This window comes from Coregonus lavaretus (assembly GCF_964263955.1).
Source record: "Coregonus lavaretus genome assembly, contig: HAP1_SCAFFOLD_54, whole genome shotgun sequence".
In the NCBI taxonomy this organism is placed as follows: domain Eukaryota; kingdom Metazoa; phylum Chordata; class Actinopteri; order Salmoniformes; family Salmonidae; genus Coregonus; species Coregonus lavaretus.
The window spans coordinates 2,460,351-2,475,973 of NW_028158385.1; the positions used below are offsets into that span (position 1 = coordinate 2,460,351).

The 15,623-nt window shown below is 45.6% G+C and overlaps 1 protein-coding gene across 1 annotated transcript; it reads right to left on the minus strand.

Annotated features, from left to right (window-relative positions):
• Window positions 1–3,390: 3,390 nt before the first annotated feature.
• Window positions 3,391–5,133, minus strand: LOC311124076 (uncharacterized protein). The gene is made up of 3 exons (XM_084198291.1): window positions 5,004–5,133; window positions 4,808–4,916; window positions 3,391–4,568 (listed from the first exon to the last, which is right to left on the minus strand). The coding sequence occupies exons 1-3, from the start codon at window positions 5,076–5,078 to the stop codon at window positions 3,625–3,627; spliced, it is 1,128 nt and encodes a 375-aa protein (XP_084054417.1). The 5' UTR covers window positions 5,079–5,133; the 3' UTR covers window positions 3,391–3,624.
• Between the last annotated feature and the right edge of the window lie 10,490 nt (window positions 5,134–15,623).

A 15,623-nucleotide genomic window follows, 5' to 3' on the forward strand; every position in this document is an offset into this window, starting at 1 on the left:
CGTGGGAATCGAACCCACAACCCTGGCATTGCAAGCGCCATGCTCTACCAACTGAGCTACACAGGACGAATATCCCTCCAACACACTGCTGCCACATGCCCATAAGCTTTGCACCTGTAACCATAGCAACATCTATTGGGGCTGATGAACGAATTAATTATTATTCTCTGGTATAATGACGTTCACACAAATGTAATGTGAACTGACACTATTCAGTAGTAAGGACCTTATAAGAGCTCATACGGCCTCTTATCATTCATCATCTGTCTGCCACAACCTACTGTATGGTTAGTTAACTGGAGAAAAAATACAAGGGGGGGACTCACGTCATCACACAAAATACAAAAACAGATCAACAAAAAAAACAACCAACTCCTTCAGTCCCAGTCCAATCTAAATCACATCCCGACTCAGGGGCCTGGGAGGGGGAACATCTTCAGTCAGGATTCCCTGCAACGCTTCGGCTGTTAATTCCTGAAGACTCAAAAAAACATTCAGCCGCACATACAATTACAGTATGTCCAGTTTCTTAGACTTCTTGTTCGTTTGGGCAGTAGAAATACTCACTTGCGCAATAAATGTCACAAAATCCACCTTCTTTACAATCAGTATCCCTAAAATAGCGAACAACATTTTGTATCTCAACAGGCTGAGGGGCATCCACTGCAATAGCTTCCTCAGCCTGATTCACACACTCTCCTCTGAACAGTTGATGTTGAGATGTGTCTGTTACTTGAACTCTGTGAAGCACTTATTTGGGCTGCAATTTCTGAGGCTGGTAACTCTAATGAACTTATCCTCTGCAGCAGAGGTAACTCTGGGTCTTCCCCTTTCCTGTGGCGGTCCTCATGAGAGCCAGTTTCAACATATCGCTTGATGGTTTTTGCGACTGCACTTGAAGAAACTTTCAAAGTTCTTAATATTTTCAGGATTGACTGACCTTCATGTCTTAAAGTAATGATGGACTGTCGTTTCTCTTTGATTATTTGAGCTGTTCTTGCCATAATATGGACTTGGTCTTTTACCAAATAAGGCTATCTTCTGCATACCCTGGAATTAGTAGGTGTGTCCAAACTTTTGACTGGTACTGTATATATTAAAAGCATTATCAATATTTAAAATAAATTATCAACACAGTAATACGTTTGGTAAATGGCTACTAAAACGAATTCATAATAAAATATAAAATCTAGAGGTATAAATACATTGTTCCTTTTGATACATTGTTATTATTTGTATTACTAATATAACATAATATTAAATAATTCCACCTTTCCAAATGATTGCCTACACCAGAATTGACATCCACTTGAGAAATAATCAAAAGAAGTAGATAGCAGATAAAACACTAGTTGTTCTGAGATCATTGAAATAGTCCAGGTAATCAATTTTCTCTCATTGCCAAGGTCAACCTGGGGGCCAACATCCATTAATCTGAAGTTAAACCTGCCTCTGGCCAGGTTTAATTTAAGCCTTCACTTAGATCCAGTGGCGAACCGTGACTATAGGACCTAGGCCTTCAGAGGGACCAAAAATCTACCAATACGTTGAATAAAAAAAATATATCATGAAAATAACAGAAAACATAGCATCACTTAATACGCCAGACATTATATATTCTGTAGTCGGGACATTCTAGTTCTAGTGAAGGAGGAGCAATGCTTTTTGATGACATTATGAATGAATCAAACAGGCCGCGCTTCGGGCTGCCGCGCACACAGACAGAACCCGCATGGGACACAACATGACACATAGAATTTTGAAGATGGCGCCGACAGATATGGCAGCTCTGCTTCTAGCTCCTAAGCAACTTTGCAGTATTTCTTACATTATTTGGCCAGTATTTTTTTTGTGTTATTACATTACAGCCGGAAATAACTTTTGGATATCAGAGCGGCAGTAACTCACCTGCCATCACTAGCCGGCTTCCACCCGGTTACGCAACCCTGCAGCTTAGAGGCTACTGCCCTACATATATAGACTTGGAATCAATGGCCACTTTAATAATGTAACACTAGTCACTTTAATAATGTTCACATATTTTTGCTTTACTCATCTCATATGTATATACTGTATTCTATTCTACTGTATTTTAGTTTATGCCACTCCGACGTTGCTCATCCTAATATTTATATATTTCTTCAATCCATTCTTTTACTTTTAGATTTGAGTGTATTGTGTGTATTGTTAGATACTACTGCACTGTTGGCGCTAGAAACACAAGCATTTCGCTACACCCGCAATAGGCCCTTTTCACGATGACGTCATCTAACTTCCGCCTTTCCGCGTAGCAGGTTAACTTCACTTCCGTTCGCCCGTAACCTGAGACTTCTCTTCTGAGGTACGTTTAAGTTAAATTAGTAAAGTTAAGAGTAATAATGTTTACGTATATGCAATGGTTTGTAACTTGCTAACGTTATTGTTAATTCATAATTGTTCACTGCCTTAGTTACTTAAAAGTGGGCTAACGTTAGCTAACAACAACTTAGTACCAGATACCGATAACGTTAAAAGGTAGCGTTACATTGCTGCCTGGCTGTAATGTAACAAGTTTACTTAGCTAGCTATCTAACCCTTTGTTAGGCAGTTAGTTTATTCATGAATGTATAGTAACTCACCTATTCAAATACTGTTGTGCATGATAGCTAGATAAATATTGATTCCTGGTCAAAGCTGAATGTTAATTTAGCTGTTTCTTTTCTCCCGGTGTCTGTATCGCAACAGTATCCCATCCAACACCGAAGCATGGCACAATCTTCGAGAAGATGCTATTGCAGTGTACCATTTTGTTCAAATAACAAACAGAAATTCCCGTATCTTCCCGTAAAAATCTCCTCAGCTCAGCAGGGAGGACACTCTTAAGACCCAGGCCATCGCCCGGCTGAGGATTTTAGTCGAGAGGGCCATACGGAGGGTGAAGGAGTACCATATCTGGGATGGGCTTGTTCCTCTTTCCACAGTGGGTTCAGTGAATCAGCTGTGGGCCATCTGCTGCCTCATGTCGAACTATCAGGGACCTCTTGACATTACAGGAGACAAACCAGTCTGATGTTTTTGTCAACTGGAAGTTGTATATTTCCTGAGTAAGCTAGATGGGCTGTAAATAGAAGTACTTTTATATTACTGTATTGTATGTACAAAAAAATGTAAATATGAATTAACTTTGTTGGTAATTTAATTGATCTAATGTTATACTGTATGTTTTTGTTAAGGGTAATAACTTTTTCATAGCTATTAATGAACCTAATGTGATATATTGTAAAAATATCCAACTATTAACCATGTTATGTGCTTATGTGTCATGGCACTGATGGAACTATTAAATATATGTTTGCAAGCAACTGCTTCCAATCCTTTTTGATTTTGGTAAGAGCATTTACAACATCGCAATCCTTTTCAAAATTTGTATTTCAATACATAGATATACAGTATATAACACAATTAAGTTCATTTGCAGTTAAAGAAAAACATGTCGACATTTACATCACAATCCTTTTCAAAATGTGTGTTTCAGTACATAGGAGATATACAGTATATGACAAGTTAATTTGCAGTTAAAGAAAAAAATGTCAAAGGTTCACCTTCCACATTTACCTTAACACTATTTACACATAAAATTCTGCCTTATGTTTTATAACTTAAGAAGACATCCATGTAGATGTTATAATAGAAATGATCAAGCTTCTGTCGCATTGAGTGGATAATCTCCTCATCCCTAAAGATTCTCTCAACTGTGAAGTCAGTGCGGGTATCTGTAATGAAGTCACACCACTGAAGTCCGCTTAAGGCGAGTTGGCCTTGAACCTGATAGTAGTATTTGTGGCTCTTCTTAAGGCAGGCCTGGCCTTTAACTGTGATCAGGTGTTTAACTTGGGTAACATTTTCAACATCGCAACTCTTAACCTCAGCAAGACCAAATGGTGGTGCTTCTGTTAGGCAGAAGACTTTAGCATCCGGGCTGGCTGCAAGGTGAGGTGAATCAGGGTGGATGATGACCCCGCATTGTTTCAGAGAGACATCACAAAAATCAGAATATTGCCTCAGTATCTCAGGTTCCAGATCCAACCCTCTTCTCATAGCAGCTGTCTGAGGAGTTCCTCTCAGAATGCGGGTTGCCAAAGCCTTGGCAGACAACTCCCCACGAACATGGCATATTTCACGGAATCTGCTGGCTGTCAGTCGGGGTTTGCGTACCTGGCTCCACAGCTGGCATTCTGACTGCATTCTTGTTTCTGCTTCAATAGCAGCAGACATCTCCTCTGACACAATCAGGCTGTCCAAATGACATTGTTGTATGTAGTTGGGCTCAAAATCAATGGGAAATTTAAAGTTGTAACCTTCAATAGGCAACTGAGGAAACTCACTGGCACCAGGGTGTTTAATAATATCTCTACTTAATTCTAGAGGGCACTGGTAAGAAAGCACAGACCCAAATGGCACAGGGCCAAATTTAGAGTCCACCAAATTAAGGCCCTCAAGCCCGTGCAGCAATTTGCAAATCCCTGGTTGTGGACGGATGTCTTTCAGTTTCTCAGCACTGGCCATGACGTGAGGATCCGGAATAGGCCCTGGCATGAAAGTGAGATATGTCAAGTTTAGATTTCATTAAATGCCACCTTATCTTTTTCACTAAAAAAGACAACCACACTCATCCAGTCTCGTACATGCTTCTAATACAAATAAAAAAATATCCACTGAAAGTCTATATAAAAAGTAACAAATAATAATCACTTTTATGTTTGTATTATTTTAGAAATGCACTAAAGTCTTTGTGCTCTAGTACAGGCGGGGGCTCATTCAGACTCACCATCATAGGCTCGGTACAGTGTGCACTTCACACCAGCTCTGACACTTGTTTTTTTCTTAGCCGCTGGTTTACACACCGCCATATCATTGGTGGCCTCTGGTACAATTCCCTGTGATATAATAATGATGAACAATACATTGTCAAAAGTCAATACAAACTGCAAAGTTCTGCATCAGTGTAACAAATAATGTCTGACCTGTGTCCTAGGCCGGTGCCAGGTCTGCAGTGCGCTGGTGCATGACAGAGGCAATGGCACTGTCTTAAAGCCCATGGTAACATAGTGAGCACTTTGAAAAAGAAGTGCTACTATGTGATTACATAGTGCTTTCCCAGCAGAGCAGGAACATGACATGTGATTGAGTACCACAGGAACCTCTGCAGAGTCTAGTGTAACCTGTTCATAGAGACATAACAATTAGTGCTGTACTTACAAAACATTTTTTCTGCGTTTCATTATAAACTACTGTACACAATTTTCAAAACCCAATTTCTTTTTTTAATTAAGAAAAATTGGCTGTTCTGAAACCTTTGACAAGTAGTGCCAACACTTATCGAAAATTTGAACATTTTGAGTTATCACAGAATCTTTCCCAGTCTTTATTGCCGTCAACAACCCACATCGGTTTGTAAGAATTTCGTTGTGTATTAAGTTTAATGATACAAAATCAGAGCTCAGACTGAGAAACAAACTGATCCACAGTGGAACATTGTGGAATCATTCTTATTAAATCTGCAACCGCAGCAAAACACAACAAAAAGAAAACTTATCTATCTTAACCTATCTTATCATAATGTTAGAGAACTGTTTATCTGAGAAACCTGAAGCCGATGAGCCTCCTCATTTTTCTTCATGGACCTGTAACATCGCCCTCTCACTGTCACCTCACCGTTAACTACACTTGAGACTGTTTCAATACAGTGATTGGGAGAAAGGGCGCAGCATTAGCCATTAATACATTACTGACTCTTATCTTACGGTCGATACAAACAGCAGTAATATTAAAAAGAGGCTGCAAAACAGAAACTCGTCAGCTCATAACCTTCGCTAGCATAGGGCTAATTTAAGCTAAATAAAGATAAACACGTACCTTCATAATCAAACAGGTAACCTTCAACGAAGAACTTGTAGCCTTTATCAAGCTTCGATCTTGAAGTAAGGGACCACTTGTCAGCAAGTCGTTCTACGTCGTTAAGTCGTATTGGTGGCAGATGTGAAAGGGACTGGGTGAACTCCATAATGATGTGCTACTAGCTAAGCGTTCCTAAGCGACACCGGATGTAAACATAACCTGCATCGCGGCAGAACGGAAGTTGTCTGACGTCACGTGAAAAGGGCCTATAGCATCTGCTAAATATGTATATGTGACCAATACAATTTGATTTGAACATAATGCACTGTTTGCACAGCTTATGGTAGCCAGCACCACTATCACACTATCACCAATAGAGACAACAACAGTGTCACATCAAAGGTGAAAGGCTTGTGGTGCTGAAAGGACAGCAACCGTAATACCTGTGCACTCCATGGCACTGAAGGAGAGCCAGTTTTGGTCAAACACAGAGACAGGGCTGATAGCCAGGAGACAGCAGACTCACACAGCATCAAATAATGTTAGAGAATAAGCAGCCCATTCACTCCAGTAGGCCCCATGAAGTCAGAACAATACAATAGCACAACCATTTCATTTCCAAAATGAAATTAACAAAGCAGCTATTACTTCCCAATGCAAATATATTTTATCACGTTCATCACACTAACTGGTGATACAAAGTTTAAATGCAACAATGTTTTCCAGTCATTGTAAGTGAGGACCTGGTGGACCTATTGGGAAACCACACAATCATTTGGCCTTTTTTGGGGCTTGGGCTCATTATATGTTGTTAATGTAGGGCTCATAAAATGCATTTAATATATGTCTGATCTGTCACAAGCTGGGCTTGAACTCCGGTCTCAGATGTGGAGAGCTGGGGGTTCTACCCCTTAGCCACAGAGGAGGTATAGTTGGACCCAAATGAAACACCCAAGGCAATACTCCAGGTAAGTAGATTTAATGTAAAAAAAAAGGTTATTTGCACTTCAAAAATAGTCCAACAAAAGTTCTTCTCAGAAAGAGGTATATTAACAGAGGTAGAGTAACAAAACAGGAGGCAAAACAAAATAACTCCACGAGGGGAGAAAAACAAACTAAAGATAACTTAGAAAAGCTTACTTGGAAAGACACGGTGGGACAAAGCAGGAGACACATAGCCAGGACTCAAAAACCAAGTGAGGAACAAGGGGAAAACATACAGCTAAAATACTCTAGGGGAAACAAGGCACAGGTGACCTGGATAAAGCTAATAAGGACACACGAGGAAGAACTAAGGCAGAGGGGAACACAGATGACCTCTAGAGGCCCGGAGACAAACAGGAGGCAGGAAGCTGACAGGACCCCCTCCTCTAGGAACGACTCCTGACGTTCCTTCCAGAACACCCTGGCCTCAGGGTGCGAAAATCTCGGATCAAACCTGGGTCCAGGATGTCCTTGGCTGGAACCCAGGAGCGCTCCTCTGGCCCGTAGCCCTCCCAGTCCACCAGATACTGCAGAGAGTTCTGGACCCTCCGGGAGTCCAGTATCCGGCGGACTGTGTAGGCAGGCTGGCCGTCAATGATCCTGGGAGGTGGCGGGGGTCTGCGTGGGGGGGCAAAGGGAGAAGACAAGACAGGTTTAAGTAGTGAAACATGGAAAGTGGGGTTAATTCTAAGGGAGCGAGGGAGAACCAAACGATAAGAAACAGGGTTAACTTTTCTTGCTATGCGGAAAGGGCCGATGTATCTCTGGGAAAGCTTCTTGGATTCGACCCGGAGGGGCAGGTTCTTAGTGGCCAACCAAACTCTCTGACCAGCTCGGAAACTAGGGGCCGTCCGGCGGCGGCGATTAGCCTGACTTTGGTATCTCTGGGAGGTCCGAAGGAGGGTACGCCTGGCCTTCTTCCAGGTCCGCCTACAGCGTTGGACAAAGCGCTGGGCCGAGGGAACACCAACTTGCGCCTCTTCCTCTGGAAATAATGGAGGGGTGTAACCGAACTGGCATTCGAAGGGGGACAATCCGGTGGCTGAGGACTGGAGGGTGTTGTGGGCATATTCAGCCCAAATGATATAGGTGGCCCAAGACGTGGGATTACTGGCCGCCATACACCGCAGGGTGGTCTCCAGATCCTGATTAATCCGTTCCGTTTGGCCATTAGACTCTGGATGGAACCCCCGACGATAGGCTGGCTGTGGCCCCAATAAGCCTGCAGAAGGCCCCCCAAAACCGGGACGAGAATTGGGGACCTCGGTCGGAGACCACGTCCAGGGGAACTCCAAATATCCGGAAGACATGGTTCATGAGGAGCTCAGCAGTCTCCTTAGCCGAGGGCAGCTTGGGCAGGGGAATAAACCGGGCAGCCTTAGAGAATCGGTCTACCACCACTAGGATGACGGTGTTGCCCTGGGATGGAGGAAGTCCCGTAACAAAGTCCAGAGAAAGGTGTGACCATGGCCTTCGAGGAACAGGTAAGGGATGGAGCAGTCCCTGGGGTCGCTGGCGTGTCGACTTTCCCTGGTTGCACACAGGGCAGGCCTCAACATAGACCTGCACGTCCTTCTTGATGGACGGCCACCAAAACCGCCGTCGGAGGAATTCCAGTGTGCGAGCACTGCCTGGATGGCATGTCAAGGGCGACTCATGACCCCACTGCAAGACGCGGGCCCGAACAGAGAGAGGAACGTACAGGCGACCGGCAGGACCACCGCCTGGATCGGGCTCATGGACAAGGGCCTCTCGTACCCCTCTTTCTAGTTCCCACTGAAGAGGTGCGACGATCCTAGACCTCGGAATAATCGATGCCAAGGGCTTCTCTTGTACCTCGGGAGAATAGGCTCGAGACAGGGCATCCGGCTTGACGTTCTTGGTGCCAGGTCGGTAAGACAGGAGGAACTGGAATCGATTAAAGAAAAGGGACCATCGTGCTTGCCGAGGGTTCATCCGCTTAGCCTGTTGGAGATATTCCAGGTTCTTGTGGTCTGTGAGAACCTGGAAAGGATGCTGAGCCCCCTCAAGCCAATGGCGCCACTCTTCCAAGGCCAGTTTTACCGCAAGCAACTCTCGATCCCCCACGTGGTAGTTGCGCTCGGCCTCAGACAGGCGGCGAGACATGAAGGCACAAGGGTGTAATCTCCCATCCTCACCCCTCTGTGACAGGACGGCTCCCACCCCCACCTCTGAGGCGTCCACCTCCACCACGAAAGGTCTTTCTGGGTCAGGGATCACCAGAATCGGAGCAGAAGTGAAGCGGCGCTTGAGATCCTCGAAGGCCCCTGCTGCTTCCGGACCCCAGTGAATCTTGGTCCCTCCTCCCTTGGTAAGCGTCGTCAAGGGAGCTACCACAGAGCTGAAATTCTTAATGAACTTCCGATAGAAGTTAGAAAAGCCAATGAACCGTTGAACCTCCTTGACCGTGGCAGGTGTGGGCCAGCAGTGGACCGCTTTGACCTTCTTGGGATCCATCTCTAGGTGGCCGGGAGTGACAATAAACCCGAGAAACTGAGTCTGGGAAACATGAAATTCACACTTCTCAGGTTTAACGTAGAGGTGATTGTCAAGGAGCCTCTGGAGAACCCTGCTAACATGCCCCTCATGCTCCTTCAGTGACCTCGAGAAGATGAGGATATCATCCAGGTACACGAAGACGAACAGATTAAGCATATCCCGGAGAACATCATTAATCAGGGCTTGGAATACTGCGGGGGCATTGGTGAGCCCGAACGGCATCACCCGATATTCATAGTGCCCCGTGGGCGTGTTGAACGCCGTCTTCCATTCGTCTCCTTGCCGGATCCGCACGAGATGGTAAGCATTGCGGAGATCCAGTTTAGTAAAAATGGAAGCCCCTTGAAGCAGCTCAAAAGCAGTGGCCATGAGAGGAAGGGGGTATCGATTCCGAACCGTGATCTTGTTGAGTCCCCGGTAATCAACACAAGGCCTAAAACCCCCGTCTTTCTTTTCAACAAAAAAGAAGCCCGCCCCAGCCGGGGAAGTAGAGGCACAGATGAGGCCGGCTGCCAAGGACTCCTTGATGTAGGTGTCCATAGCTGCGTGCTCGGGGGAGGATAAGGAAAAGATCCGACCTCTAGGAGGGCAGCAACCAGGGAGTAGATCAATGGCACAGTCATACGTGCGATGAGGCGGTAAGGAAGTAGCCCGGGCCTTGCTGAACACTGCCTTGAACCGATGGTAAACACTGGGGACTCGGGAGACGTCAACAGACTCTTGAAACTGGGTACTATGGGCTGAGGGACTCTGAAGCATGCAGGTGAGTTGGCAAGTGGGACCCCAGCTTAGAATGGTGCCAGTAGGCCAGTCGATCTGGGGATTATGTCTGCATAGCCAAGGGTGACCCAGGATAATAGGATACTCGGGAGAGTCAATGAGATAGAAGGTCTCCTCCTGCTGGTGTTGAGAGATGGTAAGTCGCAGGGACTGAGTCGCCTCTGTAACCTTTCCTGGTTCCAGAGGTCTGCCATCTAAGGCTGTAACTGCCTGGGGTTGAGGAAGTAGTTGGGTAGGGATCTTAAGTTCCTTAGCCAAGGTTACATCCAGGAAATCACCTGCGGCACCGGAATCGATCATAGCCTGGACCCGATGCTGGTGGCCCTCCCAGGACAGAGTGGCTGGAATAGCTAGGACAGCGTTAGTAGGAGGAGCTCTAATTTTCCCCATCACAGCCCTCCTGTAGCTGGGCGGGACAGGCGTTTCCCGAAATCTCGGGGCAAGTGGAGCGGAAGTGGCCGGCAACCCAAATAGGAGAAACAGAGCTGCTCAGAGGAACCTGGGACTGAGACACCTGGCGGCGAGCCGTTCTCCGCTCTCTTAGACGATTGTCCAGGCGGATGGCCAAGGCTATGAGGGACTCGAGATCTCCAGCTGGTTCTCGGGTGGCTAACTCATCTTGAAGGGGCTCAGATAACCCTCCCTGAAAACAGACCCTCAGCGCTTCATCATTCCATCCGCTCCTTGCTGCTATGGTTCGGAATTCAATGGCAAAATCTGCCGTGCTTCGGGGACCCTGACGGAGAGACAGTAGGCGCTTGGAAGCCTCCCGCCCACTGACAGGATGATCGAACACCCGCTTGAACTCTTCTACAAATGCAGCGTAGGAGTCACAACAGGCCTCCTGGGACTGCCACACCGCAGAGGCCCAGGCGAGCGCCTTGTCTGAAAGAAGGGTAATGATGTAGGCAATCTTGGAACGGTCTGTGGGAAAACTTGAGGGTTGGAGCTCGAAGGTGAGGGAGCATTGGGTGAGGAAACCCTGGCAAGAGCTTGGATCCCCAGAAAAGGGCTTGGGAGGTGGTAGTCGGGGCTCCGCCACTGGAGAAGGCCTGTCGTCACTGGGGGGTGACCTGGAGGAAGGGAGAGGACCAGGGAGGCGTTCAAAGAGCTGGCGGAGGGGACTCATCATTTCGGCCAGGAGTTGAGAATGACTAGCCATCAGCTCTTCTTGTCGGCTGAGAACGGCTTCATGGCGCTGGAAAGATGCCTCATGTTGAGTGATCACCGCCAACAGGTCCTGGGAACTGAGTGTTTCTGGGTCCATGATTGACTTGGTTTTTCTGTCACAAGCTGGGCTTGAACTCCGGTCTCAGATGTGGAGAGCTGGGGGTTCTACCCCTTAGCCACAGAGGAGGTATAGTTGGACCCAAATGAAACACCCAAGGCAATACTCCAGGTAAGTAGATTTAATGTAAAAAAAAGGTTCTTTGCACTTCAAAAATAGTCCAACAAAAGTTATTCTCATAAAGAGGTATATTAACAGAGGTAGAGTAACAAAACAGGAGGCAAAACAAAATAACTCCACGAGGGGAGAAAAACAAACTAAAGATAACTTAGAAAAGCTTACTTGGAAAGACACGGTGGGACAAAGCAGGAGACACATAGCCAGGACTCAAAAACCAAGTGAGGAACAAGGGGAAAACACACAGCTAAAATACTCTAGGGGAAACAAGGCACAGGTGACCTGGATAAAGCTAATAAGGACACACGAGGAAGAACTAAGGCAGAGGGGAACACAGATGACCTCTAGAGGCCCGGAGACAAACAGGAGGCAGGAAGCTGACATGATCAGGCTCAGGTAGCATCAGGTTTGTATTTTCATGCTGATCAAAGCTCTAATTAAATCCAGACATTTATAAGTGTTTTATAATGCTTTTGAATGACACTTCCGGTTTTGGCGGAAAATACCGAGTTACCCGGGAGAAGAGTGATTTATTCTCGGGATGGAACATTTGTAAAACACCGGGGAAATATTAAACCCTATTGGCATACCAGTTGATTCACAAGACACCAACTAAGTAACTTACATATACGGTATTATTAATAAAGACAGGCTATTTTTACTGTTCATATTATTTGCGTTGATGATGTATTGAAGTCAAGTGGTTCAACATTCAAATGTAGTTGGATGGACCACACAGGACTGCTTGGAAAACGCGACGGTCGGTGGAACACTTGCGCCACCAAGTGGACAATTGCTTCAGTTCCCTTGTGGCATCAACGCTACTAGAGATATGTGATATAAGATCAAATGTTAGGTCAATATTATTATCTCTAAATTGATTCCCCCACCCGTATTTCATATATTATTATTCCGATTTAGCTGTTAATCTGGATTTAATTTATAAACACTTTCTGTCATTTCCGATTGGAGGTCAGATGACCACGTGACTTCCGATCCTACCAATTTGTTACTTTGTAACAGTCAAAAGTGGTTATTCCCAACGTTGATTAACTCCCAATCTATGACACGATTTTCTTTAAGTCGTTATCTTTGATATTTGGCGGACAGTTTACAGAGCTACGTTTTGTGTAAACGTCATCGAATATGACGTGCCCGAGAACGGTACCTTCCTCCCGAAAGCATTGCGGTATCGCTTCTCGGCCTTTTGGCTAAGATCAAGTGTAGTATCTGTTCTTATCGCTTCTCGGCCTTTTGGCTAAGATCAAGATCAAGTGCAGTACCAAGGAGATCCTGAAGGTGGAGCGATGTCGTCATCGTCCACGTCACAGTCAGCAGCCGCCGGACTGAAGAACACGCTGCGTTTTCAATGGACTGGAAAAGAAAAGTTGATGGAAAGAGTTAATTTTGGAAAGGACGTTCTTTTTGGACCTCTACGCCTGACAGCAGACGATGTGCACTGTCTGCAACAAAACACACCGGATAAATTTTATGATGTGTCGTTCTACACCATCACCAGGCTGGAGGAGGTGAGAGGGCTCTTCCGAGCGAACACGACAGCACCCGCCCTCAGTAGCTTTCAAGTTGAGTCCCTGTGCAGGCACAATCTGAGGGTGCTAACGGTGCACATGTTCAACCCCTGGGTCACTGAAGAAACGTTAGTGTGCTACCTCAGCCAGTATGTGACCATCTTGCCAGGAGTGAGAGACATTAAGGACGCCCTAGGCATTTGGACAGGGAAGAGGCAGTTTCGCGTGCTGCTAAAGGAAGACGAGAGCGGCCATGATGGCTACCTCCATCCTCCCGCGTCTTTTTCTATCGGTGCAGACAGGGGTTACCTCATGTATGCTGGGCAGCCTCGTTTTTGCAGGAAGTGCAGCACGTACGGGCACCTCGCTGATGCCTGCACCCAGACAAGGTGCAGAAACTGTGGGACCCTCGGCCATGTAATGAGGGATTGCACCGTGCCTAAGCGCTGCAGTCTGTGCAGCTCAGAGGAGCACCTGTTCCGTCACTGCCCAAAGGCAGCCCCCTCCTACGCCAGAGCGGTGAGCGGGAAAAGAGCAGATGAGGGAAAAGTTATAGAGCTACGCGCTATTGAGGAGGTCGTGAAGGAGCTAGTGATGGAGAGAGAACTGCGAGAGTCTGAGGAGAGCGGGAGTGAGGCGCCATCATCACCTCATGAGGAGAGCGGAGCGGGGGACAGGAGCTGGAGCAAGCAAATGGAGGAGGCTACAGGAGAGCCCACCGCGCCCTCTGCTCCGGAGAGCTGGACCACGGTGGGAGAGAGGAGGAAGTGCTCTGTCAAGAGGAAGCAGATGAGCCCTGTTTCCCCACTCATCCGCATGGAGGCGACGGAGGAGTCCGCCCTTGGGGGGAATCGTTTCAGTTGTTTTGCAAGCGGGGAATCTGAGGAGAAAAGCGCGGGAAACCCGGGCAGCGCAGAGGAGACTCTGCTTTCCCTGTCAGGCGCGAGCTCTACCGACAGCAGCGGTCTCGCACCCAGCGGTGTTCCAGCACCCACACTGACTGAGGAGGAAAGGGTTTTCCCGACCCCTATCTTTGTGGACAGTCCTCCCCCTGGGGACCACCGTTTCCCAGACAGGCCTCCTAACGAGGAACTATACTTAAAGTGAGTCTGGAAATTCATGTCATATTTAGATAGTTGTCTGCTTCCCTCCTTTCCCCATGTCGTCCCTTTTTAACATAGCTAGCATAAACGCTAGAGGGCTTAGGAACCCCGTTAAAAGGGCGACTGTTTTTTCCCATTTGTCCTCCATTTGCTTCTCTGTGTGTTTTTTACAAGAAGTACATTTAAAAGATCAAAATGATGTGGAGAGATTTACGAGGGAATGGGTTCAGGGAGAGTCAAGGTGGAGTGTCGGCGGGGTGCATTCTACAGGGGTATGTATAACTGTATTCTGTCGTTTAAATTGAAATGTAGGCTAAGCCTTTGTAAATATTCGATATACTGAGTTTTATTCAGAGTTCCCTTTGGTATATGTGTATGTTTTTATTTTTATAATAGTTTTTATTCCTTTGAAAGATCAGCTTTGGGAGATTGTTAGAGGCAATTGTTTACATGCTTCTCTTGAATGTAGGCCTTTTAGCTGGTCAGGTTCCTCAGAACAGCACTTTTTTTTAGGAGTTTTGCTATTTTGATACGGTTAAGGTACGTACTGTTTTTGTAAATCCATGTTATGTACAACGTTATGCACTGAATTTGTACTTGTATTTGAATGTGAAATGAAAATAAAAATTATTTTTCCACAAAAAAAAAAAAAAAAATCTGTTCTTATCAGTTTAATATCTGATACGTCCCCTATCTGGGGACCATATATTAAATTGATTTTTGGAACAGGGAGATGGAATAGGGGCTTGCTCCGTCCACTCCACGCATCGACCTGGTATTGCAGTACCTCCAGGAACGGTGCACCCCCTGTCATTGTAAAGATAAATCAGGCAAAGACAACAGAATTACTTTGTTATATTCCATTAGGATCACGATGTATTTTATATTTTCACGTTTGACCATCTTCATCTCAATCTCAATGATGGCTAGAAAGTGATGGTGAAGTCAGTCACTGTTATATTGACTATGATAGCTGATGTGAATGGTGCGTTAATCATCTAATCAAATCAATGTTTATTCGTCACATGCACAGGATACAGGGTGTAAATGGTACAGTGATAATGCTTTAAAGATAATGCTTAAAAAAAATCTTGGCACAGATTGGGAGTTGATCAACGTTGGGAATAACCACTTTTGACTGTTACAAAGTAACAAATTGGTAGGATCGGAAGTCACGTGGTCATCTGACCTCCAATCGGAAATGACAGAAAGCGTTTATAAATTAAATCCAGATTAACAGCTAAATCGGAATAATAATATATGAAATACGGGTGGGGGAATCAATTTGGAGATAATAATATTGACATAACATTTGATCTTATATCAAATATCTCTGGTAGCGTTGATGCCACAAGGGAACTGAGCAATTGTCCACTTGGTGGCGCAAGTGTTCCACTGACCGTCGCATTTGAATGTTGAACCACT